At 51.1% G+C, this 19,405-nt stretch overlaps 1 protein-coding gene across 1 annotated transcript in view; it reads right to left on the bottom strand.

Moving 5' to 3' along the window:
- CILP (cartilage intermediate layer protein) overlaps positions 1-15,262 on the bottom strand; it is a 31,377-nt gene extending 16,115 nt beyond the window's left edge. The window contains exons 1-5 of the mRNA XM_056866112.1: positions 15,121-15,262; positions 14,193-15,029; positions 11,587-11,805; positions 9,413-9,496; positions 7,176-7,445 (exon numbers count right to left, since the gene is read on the bottom strand). Coding sequence (XP_056722090.1) covers positions 7,176-7,445; positions 9,413-9,496; positions 11,587-11,805; positions 14,193-15,029; positions 15,121-15,262 — 1,552 coding nt within the window. The remainder of the gene's footprint in view (positions 1-7,175; positions 7,446-9,412; positions 9,497-11,586; positions 11,806-14,192; positions 15,030-15,120) is intronic.
- Between the last annotated feature and the right edge of the window lie 4,143 nt (positions 15,263-19,405).

The following is a 19,405-nucleotide window of genomic DNA, read 5'->3' on the forward strand; positions in this document are numbered from 1 at the left end:
GAGCTTACATTATGGCAGCTATCCATCTCCTTCTTTATTGTACTACTAGTCAGGCTGGAGCCCAGGAGGGTTCGCCTGCCGCTTGGATGGGAGCTGAGAAGCTCTCCGAGTGACCTATTATCCTGGATTCCTCTCGGAAGGATCCCACCCTGTTACAGGACATAGTCGCTGAACTCTTCAGGACTACCCTAGAGGTTTGCCGCTTGAGGGGACTGGTACAGGAACAGTGGCAATCTCTTAAAGGGACTCTCTGGATGTTGACGTCGGAGGATACTGATACTCGTTTAGATCTTCAATTACTGGACGATGCCCGGTTGGCAACTGAGGATTTACAAGTACTAACTGGACTTTTGGATAATCTTATTTCTCGAGAAACTCTTTCCTCTAGTTCTACCATGGCGGGAGCCCCGCCGGAGGGTTTTTCCCTGATCCCGGATGCAGCCAGTTGTCAGGCTGAGGCCAAGCGAGTCGCTATTAGCACCGCTCTTCTCCTTGTGGAATGTACAAAGGACACCCCGGTAGCCACCTTGGCTCAAGTTTTGACCTCGACTTTTGGAGCCGAGGCACCCGCACTGGCGGTTCGAGTACAACCTCTGCTGGGCGGGGAACCCGACCCCATACTCTCACTCCTGGAGACGGAACTTTTGCCGCGCATTACGGCGGAGGCTGCCCTAAGACTTGAGAATGCCAAAGTTCTTGCGGATCAGAAAGCCGCCGAAGCGGCTAAGGTCGCAAGAGAGAGAGAAGCTGCTGAAGCAGCCAGGGCGGCTGCAGCAAGAGCTAGGGATCGGGCGAACATGGACACGCGCCCCAAGGACAATGTACAAGGGCTATCAGGTCTGTCTTTTTCCCCGGCGTTTGTCCCGTCGCGCGCGACCCAACGCGCACGCCGTTTGGCTGACCAACGTCGAGACTCAGGAGAGTCTGAAGACGAGGATCTATATGGGGATAGCTCTCAATGGGCCACAAGCTTCCGGACCAGTAAACCTCATCTTACTGGTGGCCCAAGTGAGGAGGTTCACCTCTTACGAGCCCAGAATCGGGAGCTCTCCGACTGTGTTGATCAACTCCAGGAACTAATGGAACGTATGCTTCAGGAGAACAGGCAATTACAACAAACCCTGATAGCCCAGAGACAGCCCGTTCCGATACCGGGTCAGGGGGTACCCGTACAGCCACCCCAACCACCCGCTAATGTGCCTGCTCCACCCTTGCCTCCTGGAGCTCCTGTTGTTCCTCCGCCCGGACCACCCGTGCAACCGGGCCAACCTGCGCCCAGCCCTTGGAAGCAACTCAAATTGAGGACTACGTACGACGGATCTCTCGAGACTTTGCCTTGTTTCTTGCATCAAGTGGACAGTTATATGCGAGAACAAGGACAACTTTTCCCCACGGAAGATAGCCGGTACGTTATGTAGCTTCCCTTCTGACAGGTAAAGCGGCTGACTGGATGGTCCTCCAGTTTGACACCCGCTCTCGTGCTATTCGTTCCCTCAACAACTTCATGACTGCCCTGAGGAGGAGGTTTGAGGACCCCTTCCTGGGGGAAAGAGCCAAAACGGAACTCTTACAATTAAAACAAGGCTCTGCTACAGTTCGAGAATTTGCCAATGAATTTCAACGACTGGCAAGTAAAATTGTAGGTTGGCCCGAGACCACCCTGATCCATCATTTCAGGGAAGCCTTGCATCCTGACGTTCTGAACTGGTCTTACATGCGGGGCGATCCCGATACCCTCGAAGACTGGATCCTATTGGCTGAGGAAGTGGAAAGCCGCCGACGCTTTATTTCTCTCGTCCGTCAAAAGCACAAGGAAAAAGGCACCCAAAAGCCTCAACCCAAGGCACCACTGCTCGTCCCACGAAATCCTCCACGTCCGCCCCAGGAACGTGAAGCCCGATTTCAGAGGGGTGCCTGTCTTACTTGCGGAGAAATGGGCCACTTTGCAGCCGTTTGCCCGCACCGCCATGAATTATTTCGTCCCAGCACGACAACCCACGCCAGAGGTCGTCCACCACGCAGAGGCACCGCGGCTACCCGCAGCGCAGCTCCGGGAAGACCCACACCCTCTGCACTCCATGCCGGGGACCCAGCCTCCCTGCCTTCTACCAACGACCCCGCCGGGTCTCGGATTACAAGTGCCCCATTGGGGGACAACTTTCCCTCTTCGGATGAGGAAAATCCTTGGAATTCTCCAGCCTTAAACCTGGAATCTCCCCTCGACTTGTCAAAAAACGGCTCCGGTCTGTGGTGAATGGAGCGTCTCCACAGACCTCTCAGGATCCTCGTATCAAACCGAATGCTCCTACCAAAATCAAAGAAGTGGACTCCACCGTCTACGTGGATGCAGTATTACAACACCTTAACGGTGGCCCACAACTACCTGTCAAAGCACTAATTGACTCCGGTTGCTGTCGCACTCTCATAAGCGAAGCCACTTTTGCTGCACTCAGAGCCGACTCTGAGGCTTTACCCGCCCCTGTCCAATTTGCCCAAATGGACGGAAGCCATTTCCAGGGGGGTCCAGTTGATCACCGCACCATAGGGGTGGCAATGGGAATTGGCTCCCACTGGGAGCAAATAGACTTCACTATAGCCCCTATCCGTTTTGAAGTGGTCTTGGGTATTAACTGGATTAAGGGACACAGTCCCAGCATTAACTGGGAAACAAACACTATCTCCTTCGCCAGTCCTATGTGCGATCAGCACCGGCAGAACTTTGCGCTGTTATACCCACCCGTCCCAGCATTGGCCTCCGATGTCCCAACGCTTCCAGTCCTACCTAACGTCTATCGAGACTTCGTGGATGTCTTCGACCTTAAAGAATGTGACACCTTACCCCCCCCACCGAGCCTCGGACTGTACAATTGAGGTAGTCAAGGACTGCACATTAACCAAAAGCAAAATTTACCCTATGAGCGCTTCCGAGCGCACTGTTCTCCGGGACTTCCTTGACAAAAACCTCGCCAGAGGGTTCATTCGCCCATCGAATGCCCCGAACTCGGCCCCCGCGTTTTTTGTCCGAAAAAAGGAGGGCGACCTTCGTTTATGCATTGACTTCCGAAAACTCAATGCGGTTACCCAAACCAACGCCTATCCTATCCCATTAATTTCTGATATTTTGGGACAGTTACAGGAGGGCCGGATATTCTCCAAACTAGACTTGGTGGAAGCCTACTACCGAGTCCGCATCCGCGAAGGAGATGAGCACCTCACTGCCTTCTCTAGCTGTTTCGGTATGTATGAATTCCTCGTGATGCCGTTCGGATTAAAAGGGGCCCCGGGGGTCTTCATGCAACTCATCAACGAAATCCTTCATGACTTGCTATATCGCGGGGTGGTGGTTTATTTAGACGACATTCTTATTTATTCAAAAACCATGGAAGAGCATGTCACTTTAGTCCGAGAAGTTCTGCAACGCCTGCGCAACCACCAACTCTTTGCCAAACTGGCTAAATGCGAGTTTCATCAAAGCCAGCTCACATTCTTAGGATACATAATCTCCCACCAAGGTCTTCGCATGGACCCTGTCAAAGTCCAAGCCGTTCTCGATTGGACTCCCCCCACCAACCGCAAGCAAGTGCAACAGTTTTTGGGGTTTGCAAACTTTTATCGAGGGTTCATTCCTAACTTCGCCCAAGTGGCCCTACCCATTACTGATTTACTAAAAACCAAAGGGAAAGCAAACACGGCTACCTTACCTTCCGCAAAAATCCTGTGGACTGATCAATGCCAAGCTGCGTTTGTAGCTCTCAAACGCCTCTTCACATCCGAACCCATATTACAGCACCCGGACCCAAACCAAATGTTTGTTGTGCAAGTCGATGCCTCCGATGTAGCTATGGGAGGGGCCCTTCTCCAGAAAGGTCCGGATGGCCTTCTTCACCCCTGCGCTTACTTTTCGAGGAAATTTGCGCACGCACAATTGAACTGGCCCATTTGGGAAAAAGAGGCAGCGGCCGTTCACCATGCCCTAACTCTCTGGAGGCAATTCTTAGAGGGGTCCAATATCCCCTTCGAGGTTTGGACCGATCACAAGAATCTAGCTGCCCTCACAGGGTCCCATAAACTATCAGCGAAACAACAACGTTGGGCTGAATTCTTCGCTCAGTTTCGTTTCGTCCTAAAGCATGTTCCTGGGAAGCAAAACGTTCTCGCAGATGCCCTCTCCCGGTTGCCACAATACCCGGTAAAACTCGAGAGACCGACTGACTCTCTGTTCACCCCTACGCAAAGGGGAGCCCTTCCTGTACTGGCCGTGCAAACTCGATCTCAGCGACAGCATCCCAGATCCAGTTCTCCAGCACCTCCAACCCGAGCGGCTACCCAACCGCCCTCGCAACAGCAACGAACCGACGATCCCGATCCTCCAACCCCACCGGCTGCCCTACCGCCTACGACCTGCGCACCACCGCACGTAAGCTCTACCCCCATAACTACTCCTAAAACTACTATAGCCGGGGGGGGGTCCCGCCAAGATTCCCATCTCCGAATCCTTTTTAAATACCCTTCGGGACCACTGCCTTTCTGAACGCTCCACTCACACCCTACCCCCTGGGGTAATGGAACAGGGGGGCTCATGGTACAAAGACTCTAAATTGTACGTACCCAAGGCACTTCGAAAAGACGTTTTACACTTGGCTCATGGAGTAAAAACAGCTGGACACTTTGGATTCCTAAAAACTCTCCACTTATTGCGCCGACAATTTTGGTGGGGGGGAATGCGTTCCGATGTTGACTCTTTTATCCGCAGCTGCCCTGTTTGCGCCACAATGAAACGCTCACAAGGCAAACCCCCGGGGCTACTGCAACCTCTAGAAACACCCAACAAACCATGGGAAGTAATTGCTATGGACTTTATGACTGATCTCCCTCTCAGCGGGGGAAAAACTGTATTATGGGTTATTACCGACTTGTTTTCTAAGCAAATCCATTTGGTTCCATGCGCAGGAATTCCCTCTGCTCAAAAAATGGCCCGCCTCTTCGTGACACATATCTTCAAATTACATTCGTTTCCGCGCAAAATAATCTGTGACCGCGGCAGTGGCTTTGTTTCCAAGTTTTGGAAAGCATTTCTCAAGTTGGTGGGGGTAGAACAGGGATTGTCTACTGCATACCATCCCCAAACCGATGGTCAAACTGAACGTGTAAATGCTGTCCTTGAATGTTATTTACGCTGTTATGTTAACTACCACCAAGATAACTGGGTAGAAATGTTGCCTTTTGCAGAATATGCCTACAATAATGCTGTACATCAATCTACAGGTTTTAGCCCATTCTATGCAGTGTATGGGCAAGAGTTTGGTCCTGTTACTCCCACAAGCACTGTGGAGGGGGAGGGAGATCCTGACATTGCTTCCTGGGCACACACCCTCCGTACCACTTGGCCTTGGCTCATTAACAATCTCGACCGAGCCAAGCGCAAATACAAAGCACAAGCTGATAAACATCGTTCCCCCGGGGGCGAACTGCGAGTGGGTAAATTGGTCTATCTTTCCACCAAAAACCTACGTTCCACCCGTCCGTGCCTTAAACTCAATGCTAAATTCATTGGCCCATTCCCGATCACATGGGTCATAAATCCTGTCACGGTGGAATTAGCTCTCCCGAAAACCCTGAGGCGTGTGCATCCCGTTTTCCACATTAGCCTCCTGAAGCCCCATACGGCCTCTCCACGATGGCATCCCGATCCGCCCCCCGAACAGCCCATTATGGTGGGGGGGGGGGGAAGAGCACTTCGAAGTCTCCAAAATCCTTGACTCCTGTGTTCACCATGGAAACCTACAGTATTTGGTCCGGTGGAAGCACTTCCCCCCTGCCTACGACGAATGGGTTCGTGCACGAAATGTCTCCGCCCCCAAACTAATCGATGCCTTTCACACTGCCTACCCGGACAGACCATCCCCCTTACCGACTGGGAGGGGGCCTTAAGGGGAGCAGGATGTCAGGCTGCTATCTCGGTTTCAGTATTGTTTCTGTGTTGGTACTGTACTGTCTAGCCTCAAGGCCGACCACACATACCAAGGCCTGGGAACACTGCTCCTGAGAAAGTTGACTCTGTCTGTGTATGCTAATGTTGTATAATCTCCCGCCATTTACTGCCTTATATTATCGTTCGGCTAGTGAGACTCTCATAGCTGCCATAGTTCCCTGTATGCACTGTATTGCCTTTTTGACCAGTAAAAGCCATCTGATTGGATTCTATACGACTCTGTGGTGATTTCTGGTTCGAAGGGTCAGGAGCTTACAGTTGCTTCCATCACTGCCACAAATGCCAAAGCCTGTGCCTTGGTGGTAGAACTTCCACATGTGGGAGTTTCTTGTGCACTTCCCTCCATCTTTCCTCCCCTGACTTTTCCTTTCCATGATTACCCTGCTGTCACTCCTAGGCCATTTATGCAGGGTCAATTTTGATGCTTGCTCAAAGCTGTTTTTTTAAATGCGATCTTTAAAATGTTTATTCACGGTCCCGGCGCAAAAGGAGAAATTCCACCCACTCCCCACTTGCCTGCTCCTTCGTTCCTTCCATTAGCAACCGCCGTTTGCAGAACGGCAGTGATTTTGCATGCTTCCTTGAGGGGATTCTTGGAGGCGGGGCAGAGCAAATACAAAAGGTTGCATTAATAGGGCTCTTAAGAAATGTGAAGCAGGTATGCGCCGGCTTCGCAGTCACTTCCTAAATGACGGTTCAGTATGAAAAACTAAAAAAAAAAATATGTGGGGGACTTCAGCCTTGAATGCGCTGCTAATTACTAAGCATAAATGGCCCTAGGGTCACCAGCTCTAAGTTGGGAAGTACCTGGAGATTTTGGGGGCGAAGCCTGGGAAGGGCAGGGTTTGGGGAGGGGAGGGACTTCAATGCCATAGAGTCCAATTGCCAAAGCGGCCATTTTCTCCAGGAAAACTGATCTCTGTCGGCTGGAGATCAGTTGTAATAGCGGGAGATCTCCAGCTAGTACCTGGAGGTTGGCAAGCCTATTTCCCCAGATGAACTGATCTGTTTCGCCTGGAGATCCATTGTAATCCCAGGAGATCTCCAGCCACCACCTGGAGGTTGGCAACCCTAGTGGGGAAACATCCCTGCATAAATGGCCCCTGATATGGAGACCTGAGTTCAATTCCCCACTCCACATACTGGAAAATCTAGTCTGCGTGCTAGGAATAGCCTGCTTTACCTGCAGGGCACAAGAAGCGAATGGCATAATTCAGGCAGGTTTCCACGGAAGGCTGCTCCTCATTCAGGCACCAGAACCCCTCCTGGGCGCTGGAGTGGACTACCTGACCCGTGCTGCCCGCAGGGATCCAGTCCGTCGTGCGGGCTTCGACGCGGAACGGCCTCGGGCACACCCTGTCGTGGTAGTAAAACCGGATGGCATCCAAGCGTTCGTAATCCCCGTTGCCACCAGGGTGGTCAATGTTGAACCAAGCCGTCCATACGCCCTGACCTGAAGGACCGGAAAAACACAGAGGTTCATTTTGAGAATTCGGACACCCTTGAGGCTTTATAATTTTTTTAAAAAATAATATACTAAAAATTTATACAAAAAGATACAAAAAAAAACATAAAAGGGAAAAAACACAGATACAAAAAGAATGCAAAAAACAAAAAAATAGAAAGCCAGATAAGATAAATAACACTGAGATTATTTCTATCCATAAAATTGGTCTCGCATGCTTAAACCAAGATATTTGACGACTACCATCTTTATTTTTTAATGTCATTAATAACCCCAAATTAGGACCGCTTAGTTTCTTAATAAACTATAACCATAATACAAATGTATTTATTTATATCTATTATATAATCCTGATCTACTTCTTATTTGAATTATTTATATCTGAACATGATACAAAACAGACAATTTTACTTAATCTAAAATTTCATCTCAGGCCGTATCTTCCACCTCAGACCATGTTTTGAGAGGAATATGTGTAGTCGAGTTTCCATTTATCTTGAAGTTCTTCAATTGGTCTTCTGTTCACGAAGCTTGTCAGTGGGCACTCTTGAGGCTTTGAGAGTCGTCGTCTGAAATGTCTAGCCCTCTCCGTCCTTTAAAGCTCAAGGGAGGTAAACATAAGGGCGGAAAAACTAATCTTGCAGAGAGATTATTTACTTCAAGATAGGGTTGCCATCTTCCAGGCTGGGCCTGGAGATCTCCAGGAATTACAACTCCTCTCCAGACTGCAGAGATCAGTTCCCCTGGAGAAAATGGATGCTTCAGAGGGAGGAAGGACTGTATGGCATTATATCACACTGAGGTCCTGCCGTCCCCCAACACCATTCCCAGGATCCATCTCCAAATTTTCCAGCCTGGAGCTGGCAAATCTATTTTCAACAAGGGTTGGGCAGGATAAACTCGGCGCCGGCAGGCCAGAATTTTCATGGGTGGACCACCTCTCTTTTTTGAGCCTCGTCTGCCAAAACGTCCAGCCGAAGCCGCAGTGGCGGTTCGATTCCTGAGCAGCCCCAGCCGACTTAGGGTGACCCACGGGTGGAAAAATGGCTGCAGGCTGACCCGTCTCTTTGGAGCAAATCTTATGTTCTTGTCAACCTCTGAATCCCAGCACCAGGAGGCAACCCCAGGGGAAGGCAATGCTGTTGGCCCTCCACAGTAACTGGTCAGCCACTGTGTGAGACAGGGTGCTGGACTAGATGGACCACTGGTTTCATCCAACAGGGCTCTTCTGATAGCGTTGCCAACCTCCAGGTGATAGCTGTAAAGCAGGCCTGACCCTGTAAAGCAGGCCAATATTATTGCTCTCATAGTGCAGCTGGGAGTGTGAGAGACCTAGCCACTTCATGGAAGGGGAGAGACTCGAACCAGGGTCACAGCTCATTCTTGTAGCAACTGCATCAGTTCTCATAAATATTCCAAAGTGCTTTTCAGCAGTAAAGTTCCCTTTTCTGAGGTAGGGTTGCCAGGTCTCTCTTTGTCACCAGCGGGAGGGTTTTGGGGCGGAGCCTGAGGAGGGCAGGGTTTGGGGAAGGACTTCAGTGCCATAGAGTCCAATTGCCAAAGCGGCCATTTTCTCCAGGTGAACTAATCTCTATCGGCTGGAGATCAGTTGGAGTAGCAGAAGACAGGTTCGCCTGTCCTTCTGGAATCTTCTGAGAGGAATGGGAGCAAGTGAGGTTGTCCTGTGACTAGGTGCAGCCTGTGGCCATATGTTTTGACTTCCAGCGCTGCAGCAACGGCAGCCAGGAAGGCTCTTTTGGCAATCGCCAAAACCATTAGGTAGTGGTGTGAAATTAGTTTGCTTTCCATTACCAGAGAAAGTCATGGAAGAAAACTTCTCGGGCCCATCGTGAATGAAGCGTTAAGAAAGAAAATTGGCCCAGCCCAGACCCCAAGAACAAGACACCCTTCATCTTTCCGAAAACAGATTGATTAGCTGATGGGAAATTACTTACTGTCTGGGCCGTGTTTGATCGACAGGCTGAAGGGTTTCTGTCCAGTCCAGATCCTGCTTACCGATTGCTTCAAAACACGCTCACCTTAGGGAGAAAGATCAGGGAGGGAAATGTTCAAACAAGTTGGAGAAAAAGAACATGCTAAAGTGAATGTATTAGCTTAAATTCTATCTTGTGTCAGGAATGCCAACCTCCAGGTGGTGGCTGGAGATATCCTGGAATTGCAATCTATCTTCAGGCAACAGACATCAGTTCCCCTGGAGGAAAAGGCTGCTTTGGAGGGTGGATTCTGTGGCATTATACCCCACTGAAGTCTCTCCCCAAAATCTCCAGGAATTTCCCAACCCAGAGCTGGTGAGGAGCAACAGAGAGGTGCTGGGGCTCAAATTTACCTGTCAGCTGCATATTCTTGGACTTGGAAGCTCTGTCCCCTAGTGCCAATCAGCCAGTGAGGCATAATAGCTAAAGTATAGGGTTAAGATCTGAGTGACCTGGGTTCGAATCCCCTCTCTGCCATAGAAAATCGCTGGGGGCATTGGACTGGTCACTTTCTCTTCTAGCCTAACCAACCTCACAAGATGTGGACAGAATCAAGTGGGTGCAGAGGAGAGTGACAAGGATGATCAGGGGCCTGGAGATAAGGTTGCCAACCTCCAGGTAGTAGCTGGAGATCTGCTATTACAACTGATCTCCAGTCGATAGAGATCAGTTCCCCTGGAGAAAATGGCTACTTTGGCAATTGGACACTATGGCATTGAAGTCCCTCCTCTCTCCAAACCCCACTCTCCTGGAGCCAAGGCCAGGTGGTTTGTACAATGTGTACCCAATCTTTGATTTCTCCTGTACCTTCCACCTCCGGGGTAAGGGCTGTGTTCCCGAAAGGTCAGAATTCTCTGCCATGCACCACCCGAAAAGGGCTAAACCCTGTAGACCACTGGTTCCCAACCGGGGGTCCGTGGACCCCCAGGGGTTTGCGAGAACTAAATTAAGGTCTGCGAAACAAAGTTATAAACCCATAATAAATTAATATTTTCAATTAAAGTTCTGTATTATTTAAAAAAAAAATAGGAGCCCCGTGGCGCAGAGTGTTAAGCTGCAGTACTGCAGTCAAAAGCTCTGCTCACGACCTGAGTTCGATCCCAACGGAAGTTGGTTTCAGGTAGCCGGCTCAAGGTTGACTCAGCCTTCCATCCTTCCGAGGTCGGTAAAATGAGGACCCAGCTTGCTGGGGGTAAAGGGAAGATGACTGGGGAAGGCACTGGCAAACCACCCCGCAAACAAAGTCTGCCTTGGAAACGTCGGGATGTGACGTCACCCCATGGGTCAGGAATGACCCGGTGCTTGCACAGGGGACCTTTACCTTTATTATTAAAATATATATTTAAATATTATTCTAAGTTTAATGTTTAACTAACCGTTATGATTAAAGTTTATTTTCAAATTCTCGGAATTTTTATTTTGAACCTTAGGGTCCCTGCACCGAACAAAAAAGTCCTAGTGGTCCCTGGTCAAAAAAAGGTTGGGAACCACTGCCATAGACGAATGGGGAGCATTATTGAAAGCATATTCAGCAAAGGGCAACAACTCAACCCAATTATCCTGATGGTAATTTACATAACACTGTAAATAACATTCAATTACAGCATTGACTCTTTCTGTTTGTCCATCCGTTTGAGGGTGGTAAGCTGAAGACAAACCTTGTTCCACCCCCATCAATTTCAGGAAGGCTCTCCAAAATTGCGCCACAAATTGTGGCCCCCTGTCGGAAATTACCTTGCGTGGCAACCCATGATATTTCATCACGTGTGTAACGAACATACGTTCCAACTTTTGGGCAGAAGATAAACCTGAACAGGGAACAAAATGTACTTGCTTGGAAAATAAGTCCGTCACCACCCACAACACTGTTTTCCCCCGACTGGGAGGAAGGTCCGTAATAAAGTCCATGGCAATGACTTCCCAGGGAACAGACGGAACTTCTAAAGGTTTGAGGAGTCCAGGGGGCTTCCCCATGAGTTTTTTTGAGGTTGTGCAGGTGGGACAACTGCGCCCAAACAGATCCACATCCACCCTCATTCCCGGCCACCAAAACTGACGCCGCAGCAAATGCAAAGATTTGACAAACCCAAAATGTCCGGCTGTTTTAGCCCCGTGAACCATGTCCAACACCTCACTCCTTACAGTTTCAGGCACATAGAGTTGTTCTCCATGAAACCACAGGTCCCCTTGGCGGGTGAGGGCTTGGGGGAGGATCTGGCTTCCTTCCTCCTGAAGCGTGGCTTTGCTCAGTTTCACCCGGAAAGCCTCCGGGAGTCCGCTGGCCACAGCGGAGTCCTTTGCCCGGCTTTGAGCCCGGGTGGTCACGGCCAATCCCGAAACCTCCCCCCGCTGCTCTGGGGTGAAGAGGGAATCAACAGGACGATCTATTTGACCACGGTGCTGGGGAAGCTGGGACAACGCGTCAGCCAAAGAATTGTCTTTTCCTGGCACATGTTTTAGTACAAACCGAAACTTGGCAAAGACTTGCGCCCAACGAACTTGTTTTGCGGACAGCTTTCTGGGGCCCTTAAGCACCTCCAGATTTTTGTGGTTGGTCCAGACCTCAAAGGGCACCTCAACCCCCTCCAGAAAATGCCTCCAAATCGTGAGAGCATGTTTCACAGTGGCCGCCTCTTTTTCCCATATAGCCCAGTTAATTTCTGTTTGTGAAAACTTCTTTGAAAAGTAAGCACACGGCTTCAAATGTCCATTCTCATCTTTTTGTAAAAGCCCCCCCCCCCCATAGCAACCTCGGAAGCATCCACCTGCACAATAAATGGTCTTTCACAATCTGGATACTGTAGTACTGGTTCTGACGTGAACAACTGTTTGAGCATATCAAACGCCTGTTGGCATTCAGAAGACCATTGAAGCCGAGCGGACGGCAAAGCGGCTTCAGGTCCCTTCCCTTTCATTCATAGTAGGGAAGTGAGAGGCAAAGCAACTTGGGCAAAGTCAGGAATGAAATTTCGGTAAAAATTAGCAAAACTGAGAAATTGCTGTAACTGTTTGCGAGTAGTGGGAGCTTCCCACTCTACCACGGCTCGAACCTTTTCGGGATCCATCTCGAGCCCCTGTTGCGACACAATATAACCCAAGAAAGTTATAGACGGCTGATGGAAGTCGCACTTGGACACTTTTGCATACAGTTTATGAGCACGCAACCGTTTCAAAACTTCTTTGACCAGGGCCACATGTTTGTCCATAGTTTTTGTGTATATTAAAATGTCATCTAAACAATCACTCCTCGGAATAGCAAGTCGTGTAACACCTCATTAATCATTCGCATGAACACACTAGGAGCCCCCGTTAATCCGAACGGCATTACTAAATACTCAAACATCCCTAAACAACTAGAGAAGGTGGTTTTATGTTCGTCCCCTTCCCTAATCCTGATACGATGGTAAACTTCCACCAAGTCCAGCTTAGTAAAAATCCGGCCTTCTTTCAATTGAGCGAGCAGGTCTGGAATGAGAGGAAGGGGGTAAGCATTAGACTGTGTGACCGCATTGAGTCTGGAAAAATCAATACAGAGTCGTAAATCACCAGTCTTTTTCTTCACAAAGAAGGCGGGCGCTGAATAAGGCGCTTTGGAAGGATGGATGAACCCCCTTGCCAAATTAGTATCCAAATACTCCCGTAATACTGCCTTTTCTTTAGGACTCATAGGGTAGATTTTCCCTTTTGACAGGTTGCCGTCCCCCACCACTTCAATTGCGCAGTCAGTGTCCCGATGGGGGCGAAACTCATCACATTCGCAAACATCAAACACATCAGCAAACTGTGCATATTCTTTAGGGAGCTGAGGCGGTGGAGTTTTCACCGACAGCTGATCCAGCAATGCAGCCACTTGCTCTCTGAAGACCAGCTCCCATCTATGGCGGTCACACTGAGCTTGTGAAAATGTTAGCATGCGTTCCAGTCTATAACGGGACTGTGCCCTTGCAACCAGTTCATTCCCAAGACAATAGGGGCCTGTATGGGAGCTATGGTGAAGTGGAGCTGTTCCCAATGCTCTCCCACTCCTAAGGTGACCCGGGCCATCCTATGAGTGACCGGTCCACCCCTAAAGTCACTCCCGTCCATCTGGGAAAACCTAACGGGCTCAGGTAACTCAACCCGTTTCACCTTTAAGGCATGGGCCGTCTCCTCATTCATTAAAGTCCAAGCACAGCCCGAATCAACCAGGGCTGCAACTCGCAACACTGGTCCCCCTTTGGGTAATGTGAGGGTGACCTCAACATACACATTGTCCTCCTGTTCGCTTACCATAACTGGAGCTCCCTTCTCACGGTCCGGGGCGGTCTGCCGAGGAGCTCCCTTCACAGCAGACCGGCGGTGTTTTTTGCCGGGTGGCCCCACTCCTCCCCATCACTGGAGGAGGGGGACTCAGAATTTGTAACCCGCGGCTCTGATGAGCCGGACGCTGGATTTGTAATCCTCGACCCTGATGGGCCGGTAGCTTTCGGCTGGTCCTGGTCGGGTTGTGCTTGAAGCGCCAAGGGTATACTCCGTTTCCCAGGCAAGCCGCTCCGGCGGCGGGACTGTCCCTCAGCGCGTGCCTTCTCTGCCTCCACAGCTGCAGGCTGGTTAGGGACCGTTTTCTCAACCCGAGATGGGCAACGAGCGGCAAAATGTCCCAAACCTCCGCAAACAAGACAGGCTCCACTTTGAAAACGTTTGTTCCGTTCCACCACTGACAGCCCCCCTCCGGTCCTGGAGTGAAATTCTTTTGGGGCACCAGGCATGTCTCCACGGGGCTTGACTTCTCGGGCAGTATGCTGCTTCGAGAGCTGCAGCAACTGCCTACGGTTCTCAGTGTCGGCCGCATGCCTCACCCATCCCTCTACGTCTGGAGGATTTCCCTGCATAAAGGCCCAATGTTGCAATTCGGGATTGAGTCCCTCACGGAAATACTGTACTCGGGTAGCTTCACTCCAGTCCAGGATTTTACTTGAGAGCAACTGGAACTCACTTACATATTGCACCACCGACTTAGTTCCCTGGCGCAATTGCAGCAGGGCTGTCTTGGCCCTTTCACCCCGATGCGGGTCTTCAAACTGGTTATGGAGGGCCACCATAAAATCATCCAAGCTTCCCAAAACTCGAGAGCGCAGTTCATATTGTTGCACCATCCATGCTGCTGCCTCTCCTTGAAGCAGCGAAGCAACATATTGAACCCGACTCTCGTCCGAGGGGAAGGTCGCTCCCTGTTCATGCATGAACACATCCACTTGGATTAAAAAATACGACAGCAGGTCAGTCAACCTGTTGAACATCACCTTTAAGTCCCGTCCAGGCGGGGGGGCGGGACATGGCGCACCCGGTGGTAGCGGTGGGGGCTGAACAGGTTGGCCCACTGGCTGACCTACCGGGGCTGCTACAGGCTGCTGGGGCGGCTGTCGCCGCAGCTCACCCATCTCGCGCCACATCTCTTCCATCAAGGTTTGCATGGCGTTCATCCTTTCTGCCATCTCCTCCTTCTCAAAGTGAAGCTGATGGCGGTCTTCTTCCAACTCATGCCGCAAGACCGCTTCCCTTCGGGCCAGATCGTCCTCGAACCACGTGCCCGTAAACCCTTGTCACCGGGGGCGAGTGTCCATGCCCAACATCCAGCCCCGTGGAGAATCCAACCAGGAGCTGAAGTGAGGGGGTGTTGGGCTGCGCACCCGAGCCAGAGCCTCTCGTTTTTTCCCCCAGCAGCTTGGTCGGCTTGGAGTTAGAATCGGGCTCACCCGGCATCGCGCCGTCCGGGGTCTTGTCGGTCTTGTCCTCCTCCTTGCCGCCATCTCCATTCCCCGCCATAGCCATCCGCACGTCGGGATGGGAGCAGAGACCGGAGCAAAGATGATTAGCAGCTTAATGTCAGGTTCTCCAGTCAACCTGGGCAATTCCCAAAAAGCCACTCGCTCAGACAGTCAAGTCAGAAGCAGGTAAACTTTATTGTAGAAACAACAGGCAAAGCTAAGGTAACTTGCAGATTCAAAGCTGCTAATGAGGAGCCAGGCTACTAGGCATAACATAAAAGCATGATTACATCACAGGTGCAGTTTCAAATGGTCTGGGAAATGACTAGATAACGGTGCTTGGGAGGAAGGAGGAAAACGGAGCCTAAACACGGCGCTGCTCGTTAGCCACTCAAGGCCAAGGCAAGGGAGGGGGGAATGGACAGGGAGTGGGAAGAACAGAGCAAATGAACATCAAAGTAAACATGCGAACACTGGCCTAACTCATGTCAGGAGCCTGACCGCTTGTACAGGTCAGCCCAAGCATGGCTAGGCAAGGACTCAGAAGACATTCAGTGAAGAACCAAAAGGCAATCGAAAGGCAACCTCTGACAGTCAGGGATGCTCTAGGCTGATCCTGCATTAAGCAGGGGGTTGGACTAGATGGCCTGTATGATCCCTTCGAACTCTATGATTCTGTGATTAATGTTATTCTGTGGATAAAGGGGATATTGTAAGCCACTTTGGGTCCTCGTTGGGGAGAAAAATGGAGTAAAACTATCCAAATATATATATGCATGTAAGAATAGCTGGGATTACTTATGTATGCAGGTGCCATCAAGTCACAACCGATTTATGGCAAACCCAGCAAGGGGCATTCAAGACAAGGGTGAAGTAGAGATGGTTTGCCATCGCCTTCCTCTGAAGAGCCTTCCTTGGTGGTCTCCCGTCCAAGTATTGACCCTGCTTCGCTTCTGAGATCTTATGAGATCAGGCTGTACCATAACATTGTTGAGTGAAATTCTTGTTGTATGTTTAGAGGCCCTGAGCTGGATAGCCCCAGGCTAGCCTGCCCTCATCAGATCTCAGAAGCTAAACAGGGTTGGCCCTGGTCAGTATTTGGATGGGAGACCTCCAAGGATACCAGGGTTGTGATGCAGAGGCAGGCAATGGCTAATCACCTCTGAACGTTTTTTGCCTTGAAAGCCCTACGGAGTCGTCATAAGTCACCTATGACTAGACAGCACACAAATAATGTTTAAAGGCCTTTTCATGTTAGTTCCATAGAGTATTCACAACAGGTTCTGGCACTCAAGGCCCTGTGAAGCTTAGCTCAAGCTCCTACAACTTCAGAAGTTGAAGGAGGATTTCAGCTGCTCCGTCCCCGTGGAGCTTGCGCGACAGGCGTTGCCACTGCTCGCTAACCGCAGGGAACTTTTGCTCTTGTTGCAACAGGGGGCCGAAAAACCTTTTGCCGAAGAGGCCACCACCCGTGCCGCCGAGTTGGTGGCTGCTCAGGCTGAGGCATTTGCGGCCACACAGGCGACAGCTGCGTCCGGAGCACGACCCAAAGATGTGTGGATACCAGACATGGAGGGGGAGGATTGGATGTTTCCTTCGTTTCCCCCCGATCCCCCATTTTACTCTCTCCCAACTAGGGAGACGGCTCACCGGCAGAGACTGGCTGGAGCTGACCGGCGCAGCAGTTTCACGCAGGATGTCGGGGGGTACCCGGACGAGGGAGATCTGGGGGAATGGAATACAAATCTCCAAGTGTCTCAAGCTTGGCGTATCGGGGTGGGGGGGCGAGGACGAGATCCAACACCTGCGGTACCGGAATCAGGACTTGTAGGACCAGTTGACTCAGGTGCAGGACCAAATGGGTTCTTTGTGGCGGGAATTGGGGAGGTTGCAACGGACTCAGCCATCCCCCACAATAGTCCTGCTGGTTCCAGTGCATCTCCTGAGGCAACCCCCGTGCCAGCCTGTGCCGCCGGGGCAACCAGGTGCGCCTGCACTGCCGGAGCAACCAGGCCATCCCCCGCCACCGGGGCAACCAGGTGCGCCCACGCTGCTGGGACAACCTATAGGGCCCGCTCCTCCGCCTCGCCCATATGCTCCACAAAGAGACTTACGAGCTAGGTTCGATGGATCCGCAGAAGGGCTTCCCTACTTCTTACATCAGGTGGACAGTTTCATGAGAGAGCAGGGTCAGACCTTTCCCACGGAAGACAGTCGTGTCAGATACATGTCATCTTTACTGGGGGGAGAGGCGGCGGAGTGGATGATCCAACAATTTGATCTTCGGGCCAGATCCGTTCAGACTCTGAATGATTTTATGTGGGTGCTACGAAGACGCTTCGAGGACCCATTCTGGGGCAAGAAGGCTAAGGCAGCCATTCTTCAACTGCGCCAAGGCACTAAGTCTGTCAGAGAATATGCAAGTGAGTTCCAACGACTCGCCAGTAAAATCGTAGATTGGAGCAAGGCTTCACAGGTGCAGTACTTCCGTGAGGGGTTGAACCCCGAGATTCTGTATTGGGCGTCCATGCAAAGAGACCCGCCTAACCTCGAAGACTGGATACTGCTCGTGGAAGAAGTGGAAAGTTGCCGACAACTCTTCTTCCTTTCCAGGTGCAGGGCTAAAGAGGTGGGGCTGCGGCAGGACCGAACAGCCTCAAAGGTACCCTCTCAGCTGCAATGGAGACCGGTTGCTCCTGTGAAAGACCGAGCCAAACGATCCCAGAGAGGAGCATGTCTCGTTTGTGGGGCTGTGGGCCATTTCGCCGCGGCCTGCCCATCATGACCTGAACGGCCAGCCCCGAGTCCCCACCCGGAGAGCTCGGCTCGGGTGGGTGGAGGCAGCCATCGGAAAAGTGCAGCTGCCGGGCGCAGCATCGCCGCCGGGCACAAGGGTCCCCCCGCTCTCAATCTCGACGTGGAGATCACTCCATTGGATCTTACCGCTCCATCACTTGACCCTTCGGGGTCCCGGATTACAAATGCCGCCGTCCCGAGCGAGGACAGTGCAGCCTCATCGCAGGAAGAGGGAACCTGGGGGACCTCGGCGTTGAATCTGGTCCCAACTCTCAACCAGTCAAAAAATGGACTGAGTCTGCAGTAACCGGAGCGCCACCGCAGACCACTGCACCCGTGCAACCCGAAGCTCCACTAATGGTGAGTGATGTGGGGAAAACTGTTTTCCTGGACATTATCTTACAACATTACAAGCCCCTCCCCCAATTTCTGTAAAGGCCTCAGTAGACTCCGGTTGTGCTTGTACCTTAATTAATGAAGATATGTTCAAAGCCCTAAAGGTAAAAGTGGTGCGCCTGCCCCAGCCTGTCCAGTTCACCCAAATAGATGGGAGTGACATTTGGGGGGGCAGTGGATCGGCACACCGGTAGAGTAGTCATGGGAGTGGGCCATCACTGGGAACAAATACACTTCACTATAGTACCAGGCATTCGTTATTCAGTGGTCTTGGTGGCGAATTGGCTATGCGGGCACAGTCCCACCATAGACACCATAGAGTTCGCCCAGCCTCAATGCGACCACCATCAAAGAGAGGTAGCGGTTAAAACGTCTGCCACGGCGGCAGAACCCAGTGGCATCCCCAGCACCCCCCAGTTGCCTCCTGAATACTCGGACTTTACTGATGTCTTTGATGTGAAAGAGTGTGATGTTCTGCCTCCCCACCGCAGAACGGACTGCACCATTGAAGTGGTGGGGGAGGGCAAATTACCTAAGAGTAAGATTTACCCCATGAGCCCCAAAGTAAAGTCTGTGCTCAGGGACTTTTTAAACAAGAACCTGGCTCGGGGATTCATCCGGCCCTCCACTGCGCCTTATTGCGCCCCTGCCTTTTTTGTGCAAAAGAAGACGGGTCATCTACGCTTGTGCATAGACTTTCGCAAACTCAATGCGGTCACCCAAACCAACGCCTATCCCATCCCCCTGATCTCTGATTTATTGAGCCAACTAAAGGAGGGGCACATTTTCACCAAACTAGATTTGGTTGAAGCGTATTATCGTGTTAGGATTCGGAAGGGGGATGAGCCGTTGACTGCCTTTTCCAGCTGTTTTGGGATGTTCGAGTACCTAGTGATGCCCTTTGGCTTAAAAGGCGTCCCGGGAGTCTTCATGCAATTAATTAATGAAATCCTTCATGACCTGTTGTTTAAAGGAGTGGTGGTCTACTTAGATGACATTCTGATTTACTCCAAAA

Source organism: Euleptes europaea, chromosome 20, assembly GCF_029931775.1.
Source record: "Euleptes europaea isolate rEulEur1 chromosome 20, rEulEur1.hap1, whole genome shotgun sequence".
Lineage (NCBI taxonomy): Eukaryota > Metazoa > Chordata > Lepidosauria > Squamata > Sphaerodactylidae > Euleptes > Euleptes europaea.